The 16,537-nt window shown below is 38.5% G+C and overlaps 1 protein-coding gene across 1 annotated transcript in view; it reads left to right on the top strand.

Annotated features, from left to right (window-relative positions):
• Positions 1 to 16,537, top strand: part of LOC123252287 (urea transporter 1-like) — a 43,274-nt gene that overhangs the window by 24,868 nt on the left and 1,869 nt on the right. Inside the window, exons 4-7 of the mRNA XM_044681664.1 lie at positions 2,934 to 2,948; positions 6,103 to 6,344; positions 6,494 to 6,628; positions 14,887 to 14,936. Coding sequence (XP_044537599.1) covers positions 2,934 to 2,948; positions 6,103 to 6,344; positions 6,494 to 6,628; positions 14,887 to 14,936 — 442 coding nt within the window. The remainder of the gene's footprint in view (positions 1 to 2,933; positions 2,949 to 6,102; positions 6,345 to 6,493; positions 6,629 to 14,886; positions 14,937 to 16,537) is intronic.

The raw sequence follows: 16,537 nt of genomic DNA, 5'->3' as shown, positions 1-16,537 counted from the left end.
AAAAAAAAAAAAAAAAAGAAGATGGTACCCAAGTGGCAACCTGGAGGGAACAAGGCACTGTACCAGAGCGAAGGAGCAAACGTGTTCCAGGGAGAGCAGATAGCCAGAGACAGAGACCAGAGATGTTGATGTCTAAGGAATCAATAGAGAGAAAGACAGTTTTGCTGAATTGAAGAGTGTGGGAAAGGGAGTAATGTCCAATGAGGCTGTGGTCAAGTTGTCTAGGTCTTAAGAATCTAAACGGAAGAGTGTATATTTGATTCTAGTGGCAATAGGAAGCTGTTGGAGTTGGTAGAGTTCGAGGAGTCATATGGCCAGATTTGGAAAAGAGCAGAGGATTTAGTCAGATGTCCATCCCTATCCCTTAGTACTCACGTGATTTGGGGCAAGCCATCGAAGTCAATAATTGTTGGTCAAAGCTTCTCTGGAACTCAGTTTCCTCATTTGTAAAATGAAGGAGTTGAACTGAGTTATTTCTTAGGTCCCATCTGGCTCTAAATCGCTGGTCCTATCACTAGGCTAAGCTCATAGAGACTTGTTACCACATTGATCTCAGAGTGATAAATTTCTCATCTATAAGAACGCTCAAAGATTGTCCCAAAAGTTATAGAGAGGGGGCAGCTGGGTGGCTCAGGGGATTGAGAGCCAGGCCTAAGAGACAGGAGGTTCTGGGTTCAAATCTGACTTCAGATACTTCCTAGGCAAGTCATTCAACCCCATTGCTAGCCCTTACTGCTCTTCTGCTTTGGAACCAATACAGAGTATTGATTCTAAGACAGAAAGTAAGGTGTTTTGTTGGTTTTTTTAAGTTCTAGAGAAGTTGCAATCAGTATTTGTTTAACTCTTACCTTTATATAGTTAGAAAATCTTGAACCCTTAGACTCCAACTCCCAGAATTCTTTTTCATCTCCCAGAATCTTTTTCCCTTCCCCCACATCTTCATGTAATGTTTATAAGTTTGCTGTAACACCACCTCCAGCTCCCTTTTTCCATGTGCACAAGCTAGGAAAGCTGGCTTTTTACTCTAGCTTTTTATGTTAGTTATTATTAATAAATCTTATTAAATATAATACTTAGAATATTGAATATTAATTTTTAATCTCACACCTTCTGTCTTAGAATCAATACTGGGTATTGGTTTTAAGGCAGAAGAGTGGTAAGGGTAGGCAATGGGGGTCAAGTGACTTGCCCAGGGTCACACAGCTAGGAAGTGTCTGAGGCCATATTTGAACCCAGGACCTCCCATCTCTGGGGGCTCTCAATCCACTGAGCCACCCAGCTGCCCCCCGCAATCAGTATTGAAGGAAAGAATACTCACATAGATAAAATCAGAGATCCCTGAAGTAAGGAAATAGGTGGGACTCCAATAAATTGGGTTATAGTTACAGAACCACAGAGTATTTATTCCAACAGGCATTTATTCAGTGCTTACTATGTGCAAAATTCTGTGCTAGACTCTAGGGATAAAAAAGAAAGAAGAAACAATATTCATCTCATTCTTTTGGAATTTTAATATTCAGTTCAAGCCAATAGACATTTATTAACCACCTACTCTGAGCCAGGTACTATGTTAGGTTCTGGGAATACAAAGACAAAAATGGAGTCATCTCTGTTTCCAAGTAGCCTATCAGATGTGTTCCCAGAAAAGTCAATAAAAGGCATTTTGAAGCAATGTTGTTTTTCAGTTGTCTCTGACTCTTTGTGACCCCCATCTGGGGTTTTCTTGGCAAAGATATAGATGAGAAAACTGAGGCAACTTGGGGTTAAGTGACTTGCCAGTGGTCACACATCTAGTAAATGTCTGAAGCTAGACTTGAACTCAGATCATCTTGACTCCAGACCCAGTGCTCTATCCACTTGACCACCTAGCAATATTCTAATTCTCTTGCATCAAATAAAGGAAGTTTCCTTACATAAATGTTCCCTATATCAATGAAATTATAGGTTCAATCTCTATCCCTATACCTACAAAGTTGTGTGGATGAGAAAAAGTGTTCTTAGAGTAGGAAGGCAACCTAGTAAATCATCCATTTCCAGTCCCTTTTGTTTGGGTTATTGTTGGGTTTTTTTTCTAGCCAGAAGAAGCACAGAGAAGGGACATGATTCACCCAAGGTCACACAGATGGTTAGTGGCAGAGTTGCAACTAGAACCAAAATATATAGTTTAAAGGGGAGGAAAATGACAATAATCCTCTACAAATTCCTACACCAAGAGTGGTGATCCTAGGTTCACAAAGACCCAGTCAGAGGAACATGTCTACACCAGGTGAAGCTAAGTGGCAAAGTGAATAAGAGTGCTGGATTTGATCTCAGCAGGATCTGAGGTCAAATCTTGCCTCGGACCCTTATTTAGCTGAGTGGCCCTGGACAAGTCACTCAGCCTCAGTTTCTTCATCTGTAAAAATGGAGATAATAATTATATCTGGCTCACAGAGTTATGAGGATCAAGTGAGTTAATTCACATAAAGCACCTTGTAAACCTTAACACAAATATAATTGCTAGCTATTATTATTTTTTCATTTTTTCATTGTTATTTAATTAATTGAGAACATTTTGCCATGGTTACATGATGATTGTTCTTTCCCTCCCTTCTTCCCTCCCTCCTCCCAGAGTTGATGAGCAATTCCACCAGGTTTTACATGTGTCATTGATCAAGACCTTTTTCCCTATTATTAATATTTGCATTAAGGTGATCATTTAAAATCTACATCCCCAGTCATATTCCCATCGATCCATGTGATCAAGCATTTGTTTTTCTTTCGCTCCCACAGTTCTTTTTCTGGATATGAATAGTGTTCTTTCTCATAAGTCCCTGATAGTTGTCATGGATCATTGCATTGCTGCTAGCTATTATTATATCCTGCCAGGAAGGCTTCAAATATAGTCTTAGCAACAGACTGGGTCTGTTAAGTATGTAATGTCTCTTCACCAGGAGGCTGCTCATGAAGTAATGAATTCTCTGATGCTGGCAATCTTTAAAAGAAAAGTACCAAAGAGCCCTCAGTCCCGGACAGCCCCTTCCACTTCTGTGGTTAGAGAGGCAGAATGACTCTAAGGGGAACAAAAGATGCCGAGAATCACATCCTTTTAGATCATCAGCACATTTTATACTCTTTATCGTGGGATCATTCTCCAATACCCAATGAGTAGCCTTCCTACTGAAAAGAACTGAATCCTATCAGTTTTGATAAGTCTCACTAAAAGAGGAGGAGGAAGAAGAAAAAGGAAGAAAGAAGGACACTAGAAAGTGACAGATTTGGAATTAAAGTACTTAAACTGGAAGTCCAGATCTTACCTATCTAAAACCTAAATGACCTTGGCAAGTCACAACTTCTCTGGGCTTCGGTCTTCTCCTCTCTCAATTGAAGAGGTTGGACTAGATGACCTCTTAGGCCCTATCTAACTTGAACAGTAGGATTTTAATATATCATTAAGTGGAAGAATGGCTTATAGTCTCACCTTAAAGAGTAAAGGAATTAGAAGAGTCAGCTTTATTGTGTGTCAAAAGGTAACAAGAAACAATTTCATTGAGCAATTGTTCATCATGTACTTTGGGTGAAGAAAGGAAGAGGAAAATGACAAAAATTTGTAATTTTACAAATCAAAGTAAATTTGTAAAAAAAAATTAGCCTAATTGTAGCTTATGAAACAATAATGGTCACAGTAGATTTTATGAAGAACCTGAAAAGGACCTCCAAATTAATCAGTATATATACTCTGATACTTGGTGATTTCACTGCAAAGGTAGGAAGAAATGATGATGAAAACTGCTTTTTTAAACATGAATCAGGGCAAAGGAATGAGATTAAAGACCTACAGACCTCAGAAACCTCCTGCCAATGGCAGCTAGGTGCCTCCAGGGATAGATAGTCAGGCCAAAAGACACAAGATCCTGAGTTCAAATTTGGCCTCAGATACTTCTAGCTATGTGACCTTAGACAGGTTATTTAATCTCTCTTGCCTAACCTTTAACACTCTTCTGCCTTGAAATTCATACTTAGAATTGATTCTAAAACAGAAGGCAAGGATTTTAAAGAAATAAACTTTATGCCTATATATTACACTTTCTTTTACAAGAGAACTTTGGGACAATGAAGGAGGGAACTGAAAAAAATCAGCAAGAAATTATATTGTTGGCATTTTAAGTGACAGGAAATGACTCAATAACGTTAGAGTCACTTCTGAATCAGTTATTTGTATTTAGTCTGCCTTATTAGAGCTCCTGGTTAGACCAAAAGTCAAAATTAATATGAAGCTAGAAAGAAGAATGAAAATGTTTTAAAAGGTAATGTGTCTCTAGAACAAATCAATCCTGACCTATTCAAATAAGTTACTAAAACTTAAAACTTCACTAAGGCTTTTAGAACACCCTAAACAATGTTTAAGGTTGGTAAAATACTCTGTATACATTATCTCAATTTTACTCTCACGATAACCCTGTCAGGAAGGTTCTAGAGATATTATTATCATCCCTATTTTTCAGAGAAGAATACTGAGGCTGAAACATGTTAAGCAACCTATCCCTGTACGGGGCAAATAACTACTATCTTAGTTGAGATTCAAACCCATGTCTTTATCCACTATGCAATGCTAATTTTCAAAGAATGACATTTGAAGACAATTTGAATTTCCTTCTCACAGTTGGACTTGGGCCTTTTTGCCATAGGACACACTTAGTTCACCTCCTGATTGACTATAGCCATCCCCCCCCCATTATGGAATCTGAAATGTGACTATTGTATACAATTATGCAATGAGATTGCTCCCAGCTAAGATGAATTGACTTTTAAATGTCATAAAATGTCAGACCCACAATCTGAGTATTATGGTTGAAAAGTACACAAAGATTTAATGAAGTCCAGGATGTGTTTATAAACCACTTAACAACCTAGAAGAACAGGGAACATAGTCACAAAAAAACTAATCCCTTGTTCTCCATTGGTAGTTTATTGCAAAGGATAAACTTTTATTATCTTAAGTTAGACCCTACGCCTTCTTGGGAATACTGTTTTATGAAAAACATTGAGTCTGGACCTGTGTTGGAAATGTAAACAGGAAATATACACATAATGAATCTTTTTAAATATTATATGCTGGTTGACAATGATAACTGACATAAAGAAAGACTTATTGTCCATGTCCAACTCTACATGGCCCCATGGACAAGCCCATAGGGTTTTCATGGCAAAGGAGTCGTTTGCCATTTCCTTTTCTAGTGTGCCCCCATTTTGCAGATAAAGAACTGAGGCAAAGAGGGGTTAAGTAACTTGCCCAGAGTCACATAGTTAATAAGTGTCCAAGACCTGATTTGAACTCAGATTTTCCTGACTTTTGGCCCGGTTGTTCTGTGCACTGTTGACTGTCCGAAAAACTTTAGACAAATATTTCTAGTTAACAACAGAATCGTAAGCATGGTCCTAGCAAATCAACTCACTATTAATTGTTTCCATTTTATGGAAGCTTTAGTCTAAGTTCCAGTCCTTAGCAGCATCTACTATAATTATTGTTATCTTCCCTTCTTTTAATTACGGTTAAGAGAGGAATGATCTCGGGACAAGTAGCTATTCTGTTGTTATTTCTTTACATAGTCATGTTTAGTTGGTACAGCTTTTTTAAAGCTAAAAAAAATATTAGGCTTGGAAGTTTATTCTTGGTAGACTCCCTGTAGGCATTCTCAGTACATCTCCAATAACACAAAGGATATCGGGGATGTTATGCACTTCATTCTCTTCCTATGAGATTACAGTGTCCTTTGCTAAGTCTCTAGGATTTGAAAGCTTTTCATTCCATGGAGCTCAGAGACTAGAATCATTTGGGATCTCAACCCCCATTAAAAATATTATTTTGGGGTTTTTGTGAATCAACGTTATATCTAGATAATTTGGGGCAATAGTTTGGTCTGTAATAAGAACTATTATTAAAATTAGCATTAGTGGTTGTTCATTTTCCCAAGCATAGCAACTCATGAAATTATCTTGTACAAGGGTAGTGATTGGGGTCATTGGAGAGAGTGTCCGTATTGATCAAATGACATAAGTTCCAAAGTATCAAAGTAGAATCTAGTCTTGACTGCTTCTTTCTGCTCTCACCTGTCCTGTGAGATTTGAATACGTATCTATAGATCTTAGCAATGTTCACTTGAGACTGTTTAAAGTAACCCTACTTTTTTTTTGGGGGGGGGGACTGACTTTACAGTTACTCAAAGCCATCCCAGTAGGAATTGGTCAGATCTATGGCTGCGATAATCCTTGGACTGGTGGTCTTTTCCTGGTTGCCATTCTCATCTCATCCCCACTCATGTGTTTGCATGCAGCAATTGGATCAACGCTGGGGATAATAGCAGGTACTTCTAGTGGCCTTGGGAGGGATGGATCCCTTGAATAAAATGGATGATGTGTGGGGCCACCATTAAGCTTCTACTGCTCCAGCTCCTTTCAGTATATTAGGAGCCTTATTGAAATACTCACTAATGCTGCTTCTCTTATGTGATAGGGCTGACCCTTTCAGCTCCATTCGAAAAGATCTACTTTGGATTATGGGGTTTCAACAGCTCTCTGGCGTGCATTGCAATAGGAGGGATGTTCATGGCTCTCACTTGGCAAACTCATCTCCTATCACTTACCTGTGGTATGTATCCAATGAATCTTCAAGGCTGGGTTAATAACTAAGGTTGTATGACCAAAAAAAAAAAAAGCAAACAAAAGAAAAACAAAACAAAACAGTACGGACCTAGAAGCGTCAGATTTAGGACCAAGGTTCTTAATTTTTTTTAGTTTCATGGGATCACTGACAGTCTGACTAAGTCTATGAATAACTCAGCATCATATTTTTATGCGTAAAATAAGATATGCAGGATTACAAAGGAAACCAGTTATATTGGAATAATTATCATTTAAACAAAAAAGCAAGGGGCAGCTGGGTGGCTCAGTGGATTGAGAGCCAGGCCTAGAGACAGGAGGTTCTGGGTTCAAATTTGACCTGAGACACTTCCTAGCTGTGTGACCCAGGGCAAGTCACTTAACTCCTATTGCCTAACCCTTACTGCTCTCTTACCTTACACAGTATTGATTCTAAGACAGAAGGTAAGGGTTAAAAAAAAAAAGCTTTCTGAGCCCCAGATTCAGAACTCCTGATTTAGCATCAGGTTTGGCAAGAAGAGGCATGTTGTTATTGTTGGGGCATTAAGTCATATCTGATTCTTTGTAACCCAATTTGGAGTTTTCTTAGCAAAGATATTTGGTTGGTTTGCCATTTCTTCCTCCAGTTCATTTTACAGATGAGGAAACTGAGGCAAACTTTTAGTGACAACAAGGACCATACAGCTAGTGTTTGAGGCCAGATTGAAATTCATAAAGATGAGTCTTCCTGATTCCTGAGTCAACACTATCCACTGCACCCCCTGACTTTCTCTTCTAGATGTCTCATGTCACACAGAAGCATGGAATAAACAGAACTTTGGGGATCAGGAGGGAAGGTTTGCAATTTTGCATTGTTGGGGAAGAGCTCTGGGGGGAGGTGGATGTGAAAGTCCAGAAGGAGAAGAGGGACATTTTTTCCAGGGGACAGAATATGCTAGCCTAGGTGTTAGGAAACCCTGAGCAAACCTTCAAAGGTCAAGAAGAAAGAGTGCTTTATCCAGTTAAGGTGTTGTCAGGTTTCAAGTGGGGTGAAGAGAGAGGTATAACAAAGGTTGTTTACACAAGGATTTAAGGTAAATCTCATTCTTGGCAAATAAAATATTGTGTGCTCATTTCACACTATCAAAATGACTTGCCATTTCACGTCAAGCAAGTAAATAAATAACCAAGACAAGGCAGAATTATTCCTTGCCTTTATCTGCTAAGGGCACTTGGGACAACAACTTCTATGAAAGCCCCCAACTGTTGTCTGCTCCTTGTCAACTTTCAAATACAATCTGACATAATTAAATTATTAATTTTTATCACGTTATCATTACAAATTATGAAAATACTTGGCATCTTTTATGGGCTGGGTTATCACAGTGATGATTTCTGAATGAGAGTGACCTTTGACCATTGAAGGGGCAATATCCATAAATAGCCGAAGTCTTGGATGGCTCTAAATAAATGTCCCCTGGCTTGGAAATGGAGCTCCTTGAGCCATTTGGGAGCTTCCAGGAGAACCATCAGGATTTTGGTTCCATATAGTTTGACTGTGGATTTAAAGGGGTCCTCAGCTTGCCTCCAGGGTTGATTTTGTTTTAACTCTTACCTTCTGTATTAGAATCAATACCAAATATCAGTTCCAAAACAGAAGAGCAGTAAGGGTTAGGCAAGTGGAGTAAGTGACATGACCAGGATCACACAGCTAGGAAATGTCTGAGGTCAGATTTGAACCCAGGACCATCTGGCTCTCAATCTACTGAGTCATCAAGCTACCCATTAGTGTCAATCTTAACAACAACAACAAATAACATATTAGTGAGCAAGTACTTTGTATTCAACCCTGTCCTCAGGAAACAAAGTCTTGCTGGAGGGAAAAATGACAAAGATACCTAAAAATAATCAAAGAACAACACTAGAAAGTATGTCTGGTTAGGATTAAGTGCCAACATGTGTGACACAGACTATAAGAAAAGTATGTTCTAAACGGTTTCTGGAAAGCCTTGATGGTCTTAGTGCTATAAACAGTTTCAATAAAAAAGTTTCTAAACCAGCTATACTTTCCATTTTAAAATAATAGATAGGAAATTGCGTTTATATTTTTAAAAAAACACTATTATCTATTATGATCTTTAAAACAAGATCAATTTATTGTTTGCTCCAAAATGTCCCCAGTACTCCTTTATCCAGGGGATACTTCATGTCCTCCTATCTAATCCCTACCTCCCCCATCCCCTCTCTAGCCTCCTATAGTGTGACGCATATATGATGCTAGAGTATTTGCAAGCTTGAGAGCCAAAATGTTAAGTTTTCGGTGTAAACATTTACACTTAGGAAATCAGCAAATGCTACAAAAGCACAGCATGATTTATTGTTTCAATGATTGTCTAGACATAAGAAAGTATGGAGAAGATGTTTACAATGTGGATAAATCTTTAATATGTAGCCATCAAACCACTGTAAATGCAAAGAATTCTGGAATTGAAGAGAGTCTCTATTCTGGATTTGGATCTTGCCTCTGACAAACATGCTAGCTGGGTAACCCTGGGCAAGTCACATAATCTCTCTTTTTTAACCCTTACCTTCTGTCTTGGAATCAATTTTTTTCAAACCCTTACCTTCCATCCACCTACCTTGAACCCAGGACTTCTCATCTCTAGGCCTGGCTCTCAATCCACCTAGCTGCCCCCAGAATCGATTTTAAGACCAAAAAGTGGCAAAGGCTAAGCAATCTTGACCAAGTGACTTACTCAGGGTCACACAGCTCGGAAGTGCCTGAGACCATATTTGAACCCAGGTCCTCTTGACTCCAGGCCAGGCACTCTATCCATTTAAATCTCTTGAGGCATCAGTTTCCTCATCTATAAAATTAGGTTGTTAAACTCAATAACCTCTGAGGTCCCTTCTAGCTCTAAGTGGAAAATCCTATGATCCCATGACATGACATGACTTCACTTACTATCTGTGTGATGCCATGCAAGTCATTTCAGCCCTAAAGTGCTTCTTAAAAGCCTAAACTGGTTTGGGAAACACTGCTAGAGGAGCCCAGAAAATGGAGAATCGACGTGGGTTGAAGTATTTGGACAGTTTCGTGTCCTGGGAGAAAGCATTAGAGTCAGAAGCCTAGGGTTCAAGCTGTATACTAGCCGTGTGGATTCAAAAAAGGCACCTCACCTCAGTTTCCTCATCTGCAAAATGTGGAGAATGATGCTTGTCCTACCTTGAATGGATGAATGAAATAATGATATATTTATGAGGTCCTTTTTATTTCATACTAAGGGCTACAAATAGAAAAGTAAGATGGAGAGGGAGATAGCTTGGCTGAAGGTTTCATCTGTAAGATTGTCCTTAGAGGTGCAACAGCAAGAAAAAAAAAAAAGAGGTTGGTTTATTTGTTTTAAAATCCTTACCTTCCTCTTAGAATCAGTACTAAGTACCTGGTCTAAGGGAGAAGAAATAAGAGCTAGGCAACTGGATTCAAGTGGCTTACTTAGGGGCTAGGAAGAGACTGAGGTCAGATTTGAACTCAAGACCTCTCATTTCTAGGTCTGACTCTCTATTCACTGAGCCACCGAGCTCCCCCAACCAAGCAGATGTTAATGCTTCTTTATGAAAATGTAATTATTTAATGTCACCGAAACCAGGGTCCTTGATTTCTAGGTCCTGGACTTTCCCCATCAGGGGACAAGAAGGGATAAGGTGGTCAAGGTGGTGGTAGTTTGATTTATTTGTCACATTCCTGGATCTCCAGGATGCCTGGGTGCTCCAGGCTTGCCGCCCTGTGAATGGCACTTGCTTGGCAGTGGGTGAGGATGGGTGGTTCCTTCTCCACCAGAATTGCTTCCCCGGATGATGGCTGTGAGGACTGGGCTGAAAGTGGAAATAATGGTGTGAGGATGGCTGCCACTCTCTGGGCTTCTGTGTCCCTCTGTTAGTGGTAGTCGTTCAATATTTGTTGCTGGTAGTGATAAGGAAGGTGGGCTCTGTCTTCACAATGAGTTTTCACCTTAATGAGGTTGGAAGCAAGTCTATGCATTTATAGGAGATGCTGCTGTCTGAAAACTCCTAAGATTTGAGGAAAGTGCTTTGTAAAGTTATATAAACATGAGCTGTTTGGGAAGACTCGAAGAATGAGACAGAAATTGAATTTTTGTTCATTAGTAAAAGTGACTTCTTGGGCCAGGACTATAATAGTCCCATTCTGTTTTGTTTTGTTTTGTTTTGTTTTGTTTTGTTTTTTTGCTCATTTCCTAAATAAGAGAATACAAGTCCAACATCTAGAAGTTTCAAAATTTCAAGAGCACAATTCAGGGTAGGGTCCTGTGAGTCATGTCTGGAGAATATGGATAACAGCCAAATGAGATTCTCTCAGAAAATAACGGTTTCTGATTCGAGTTGAAGAATAGCTGCTCATTAGTAGAGGGCTGAGGGCAGCAAGGTGGTACAAGCTCATAGGATGCTGGGCCTTATTCTGGAAGACTCATATCCCTGAGTTCAAATCCAACCTCAAACATATACTAGCTGTGGGACCCTGGACAAGTCATTTAACTCCCATTACCTAACCCTTAAGGCTCTTCTGTTTTGGACTTAATAAACAGTATTGACTCTAAGATAAGGGTTTTGGGGAGGGAGGCGATGGGATTTTTTTTAATTTTGTTTTGTTTTTAAATTTTATTCCAGTAGCAAATTTTATCCATAAGTTTTCCAAGGTTGCATGATTCATGTTGTCTCCCTCTCCTCTGGCTTTTGGTTTTTGTTTTTGTTTTTAATAGGCTACTGCTACTGCTGCCAATCAATGAACTTAGGTCTTCAAGGACACTTTCTTGTTACTCTTCTAATCATGATAGTGCTCAGAGACCCCACTTAACCCTCCAGTTTTACAGATATGAAAGTTGAGGCTCATAAAGGTTAAATGATCTGATTACTTAAAAATCATTTCTTTTCCCATAGTTATCAAGTAGCAGACTTTAGGATTTGAGTCCAGTGTTACATTATATATTTTATGCTATTTGATCCTTCCCATGCTTCCATGAGATAAATTAGTATTATACCCATTTTCAAGATCAGACCCACCCAGAATCTCCAAGTTATAAGAGAGCTCAGAAGTCAACAAGTCTGACCTGTGCCTAAGCAGGAGCCCTTTCTAGAACATTTCTAACATGCGGCATCCGTCCTTTTCTGGGTGACTTTTGCTGATGAGGAAAACCAATATCTCCTCAGACAGCTTCTTTCTTACTTTGGGCCACATGTTTTTTTTTCCTTTTTTTCCATCAAGCATAAATCTGCTTCTAATTATCACCCATGTTCCTAGATCTGCCCTCTGAGGCCCAACAAAACAAGTCTAAATCTCCCACATGGGGCTTTGACAAATTTGGCAAACAGCACTGTGTTGCAGGTTGATTTGTTTATTTTTCTTTTGGTGATGCAGCCGTAGTGAAGATTTACTGGCATAAGAAATGGATTCAAATCCCAAAACTATTACCTGCTACCTATGTGAAATCAAATTATTTAACTTCTCAGGCTCTCAGTTTTCTTACCTATAATATTAGAGGATTAGACTGAATTCATAGTCTCTAAACTTTCTTACTCCAATGAGTAAATATTTTTGAGCAGATACCTCAGATATATGAGTATATAAATATATACTTTATAAATTATAGATGTGTAGTAAGGAACTAATAATTATAGACTACAAAACTTGATAAAATTCTGGAACATATTTTTTAGACATGGATAATTCAGGGATTTGTTTTCCTTGACCATTCCTATTTGTCACAATAGTTGTTCTTTTTTTTCTTTTCTTTTCTTTTTTTCTTTTTAAACTCTTACCTTCCATCTTAGAATCAATATTGCATATTGGTTCCAAAACAGAAAAGTAGTAGCAGCTAGGCAATGGGGATGTGGAGATTAAAATTAATATGCAAAATACTAAATATTACATTTATAAATATTTTATTAATAATAAACTAACAAAAGAGACTAACTAGCCACCTCCCAGGAACCAAAGAGAAAGAGGGAGGAGTTACAGCCAATTATAAAACAATAACGTGACCACACAAATGTGGAAACTCAGGAGAGATTAAAGGAAATTTTGGGAAAACTAAGGACTTCTGGGGATGAAGTCCAAGGTTCAAAATCTCCATTTATACAGGGGTTAAGTGACTTGCCCAGGGTCACACAACTAGTCTGAGGCCAAATTTGAACCTAAGACCTCCTGTCTCTAGGCCTGGCTCTCAATCCACTGAGCCACCCAGTTGCCCCCTCTTTTTTCTTTTCAGAATGGGAGTGGATCAAGGTGGAAAGGAAAGAAATAGATTTATATTTACTGAAATTTTTTTAACTTTATTAAAAAAACTGGTTAACAATGGAATTGTGTGGTGGCTAAGGGGGGTTAGAGGGTTTGGGGAGAGGGAAAGAACATGAAACATGTAACTATGGGAAAATATTCAAAATAAAAATATAATTTTAAAAACTGGTTAAAACAGAAATGAAAAAGAATGAGATAAAGACACAATATGATTGGATCCCAGAACCAATAGAGAATCCCAGAGTTGATTGAGTAGGAATATGACATGGCTAGTCCTGTACTTTTTTTATTTTTAACCTTTACCTTCCATTTTAGAATTAAAGATTGATTCTGCCCAGGATCATACAGCTAGGAAGTGTCTATGGTCAAATTTGACCTAGCTCTCTCTCCACTCAGCCACCTCGCTGCCGCCTCACCCAGGACTTTTAAGACATCTTCCATGCAGCTCTGTATAGATAAAAATCCTCCCCAAGGTCTCCTCCTACCAGGCATCCCATTTTACGTGTGTACCTTTTCCCTGTTGGTGCTTCCATGGAACAGGAGTCTGAGGGGGAGCTCTGGTGCCTGCTGTGCACTCGAGGGCTTTGGGGGGTTTAAGTGGCTTGTCGGGCTTCAGATTTTGGCTTCCTGATTCAATTTAGGGCATTTTTTTTTGATAATATTTTCTGTCTCCTTCCTACATTTCCTTCTTTTTACTTTGTCTCCATTTTGATTAAAACTTAATTGTTAAAAGCTACTAACAGACTGGTGACTTGAGAGTCGATTTTCTAGACAGCGACCACAATCTTTTTTTAATTAAAATAATTACATTTGATATTTTACTTTCATTATTACAGTCATCCTTGTTTATTTATCCCAGGTGACTCACCTTGCCCCATTTGAGACAAAAAGGGTATGAATGTAGAAGGAGGGGAAGGTTCTTAGTCCCTGCGCACTACCTCCAGAGAATAGTCCCAAGGTGCCTACTGCAGCAAGGGGTAAATCAAGATTAGGGTTAAGGAATTAAAGGGCAAGCTAAGTAGTCCCAGTTCCTTCTGCAGAAGAAAATGAGCTTAAACTCTAAACCAGAAGTAGTAGGGAGCCATTGACGTTTGGGAAGCCAGGAGTAACCTAAATGGATTACTACATAAGAAAATTTATCTGGTGTTGGTATGAAAGATTGTAGGAGGAAAGAAGGAAGAAGTGGAAAGATCTGTGGAAGGGTTATTGTTACTATCTAGGTGAGTAACGATGATGGCCTATTGTAGGATTTAGCAGTGGAAACAGGGAGGGAATGGGAACAAAAGATTACTTCCGGTTCTTTAGGCCTAAATTTCATTATTTGTAAAAGGTTTGAGGAGTAGAGCAGGTGATTTCTGCATTCCCTTCTAGATATAGAATTCTATTAAAAACTGAAATGGAGGCATCTAGGTGGCTCAGTGAGTAGAAAGCTAAGCCTAGAGAAAGAATATCCTGGCTTCAAATGTGACCTCACATACTTTCTATTTGTGTGACTCTGGCTCAGTCACTTTATCCCCATGGCCTAATCCTTGCTGCCCTTTTGCCTTGGAACTGATACTGAATATCATTTCTAAGATTTTTTAAAATAATAATTTCATATATAATGAACATATTACATATCATTTAATAAATGCATAATTAACAAATGAATAAATTATATAAAATGAATAATGATTTAATGACAGATATTTGATTTATATTAAAATGTTAATATTTTAAAATATAAATTAATTTTTAAAATTTTAAAATATTATACATAAATAAAATATATTTTTAAAATATAAATTAAAAAATTACAACCAAAACAAAAAATGGTATATGTGATAATAATGAGAAAGATGGGAGCCTGAAGAAGGAAAGAGAATTATGATGGCAATTTGAGTTTTCAGAAAGCAGCTATGTTTCCCTTGAATAGTAACTGTTAACTAAGAACTGTTTTCTTATTTCCTTTGTAGCTCTGTTTACTGCTTACCTGAGTGCAACATTATCAAACATGATGGCTGTGGTAAGTATGCCTTTAATCTGGGTTTTCCAGTGGGTTAGAATGACTGTTAAGCACCATTGGGACCTCTTGAGGCTGATCTGTGTCACATCCAAGGAAGTTTGGTCTTGTCCAACATCACAGTAAACTTTGGCCCACTATATCATTAGATCCCTTGAAAACACCAAGTCATGGGGTAGAAAGCTGATAATGTATGTTGCTTTTCAGGTTGTCTGTTAGATGCCACAAATCCATTTCCTAGTTAGATCAGTAAAATGTGAGTTCTCGGGAGCTAACCTCAATATATTCCAGTTTGGATACACTAAGACTGTAGCATTTGGGACTCAGGAAACATGGACAAAATATTAAAAAATCAGCAGTCCAAACCCCACTCCACCTCCCGTAAAGTAGTGTTCTCATCTCATTCCTCTGGGCTTTTGTTTTTATCAGTCAGTTGATCAATAAACATTTAGTAAGCACAAATCTGGTTTAATCATTAAATAAGCAGTGTGCTTGTAGCAAAACCAATTCTATGTCTTTGACCACATGGCTTCCTGTGCCTGGAGTGCCCTCCCTGCCCTTCCTCCTTCAGCTCCATTCCTGCCCATCCTTTCCTGATCCCACCATTTCCATAGCAAACTCCCTCCTTAGACCTCACTGCTTTGCAGCCCCCCAAGGTGCCAATAGAGCTTTGTGCACTAGAATTGTCCCCAAAACCAAAGAATCTACTGTGTACCAGGCATTAGAGAACCATAAAGAGAAAAAAAAGTTCCCACTCTCTAGGACTTTATTCACATTCTACTGGACAGAAATGTAAGAGCCTACTATGTGCCATACACTGTGCTAAACCCTGGAAATACAAAGACAAAAATCTCTGCTCTAGAGGAATTCACAACCCAGTGGGGGAGAAAAAACAATGCAAACCACTGCATTCAATTTTGTATAATATGAGTATGCTCTCAATTTATCCTGTGAGTGTATATAAATATAGATATGGATGGATATATATACACACATTCACGGGATAAACTGAGAGTAATCCAAGAAAAAAGGCACTAAGATTAAGGAGAAACAGAACAGGTTTCTTGTAGAAGGTGGACTTTAGTCAAGATTTGAGGGAAACAAAGAAATTCAGGGAGCAAAGATTAGGAAAGAGAGAAAACTCCAAGTATGAAAAGATAGCCATTGAAGATACATGGAGTCAAGAAATGGAGTATCTTATATGAGGAACCCCAAGAAGGCCAAGATCCTTGGAGACTGAATTTATAGAGGTGACTAAGGCATAAGAAGATTGGAAAGATAGGAAGGGCATCTAGTTATGTTGAATAAATACTTTTTTTTTTTGGAGATTTGAGGTAGGTAACACAATGGATAGAGTAGAAGTCCTGAATCCAAATCTGACCTCAGACACTACCCTGGGCAATTCACTTAACCCTGTTTGCCTCAGTTTCCTCATCTATAAAATGAGCTGGAGAAGGAAATGGCAAATCACTCCAGTATCTTAGCCAAGAAAGAGTTGGAAATGGCTGAAAATGACTAAACAGCAACATATAGGAGTTGGTCCTTGAAGTCAGTTTTGATGAAAGCACAGGATTTTAAGATGGGGTAAGATAAAGAAAGAATAA

The sequence above is a fragment of the Gracilinanus agilis genome, chromosome 1 (genome assembly GCF_016433145.1).
Source record: "Gracilinanus agilis isolate LMUSP501 chromosome 1, AgileGrace, whole genome shotgun sequence".
Taxonomy (NCBI): Eukaryota; Metazoa; Chordata; class Mammalia; order Didelphimorphia; family Didelphidae; genus Gracilinanus; species Gracilinanus agilis.
The sequence above is the reverse complement of the archived record's forward strand: the minus strand, read 5'-3'. Positions and strand labels throughout refer to the sequence as shown.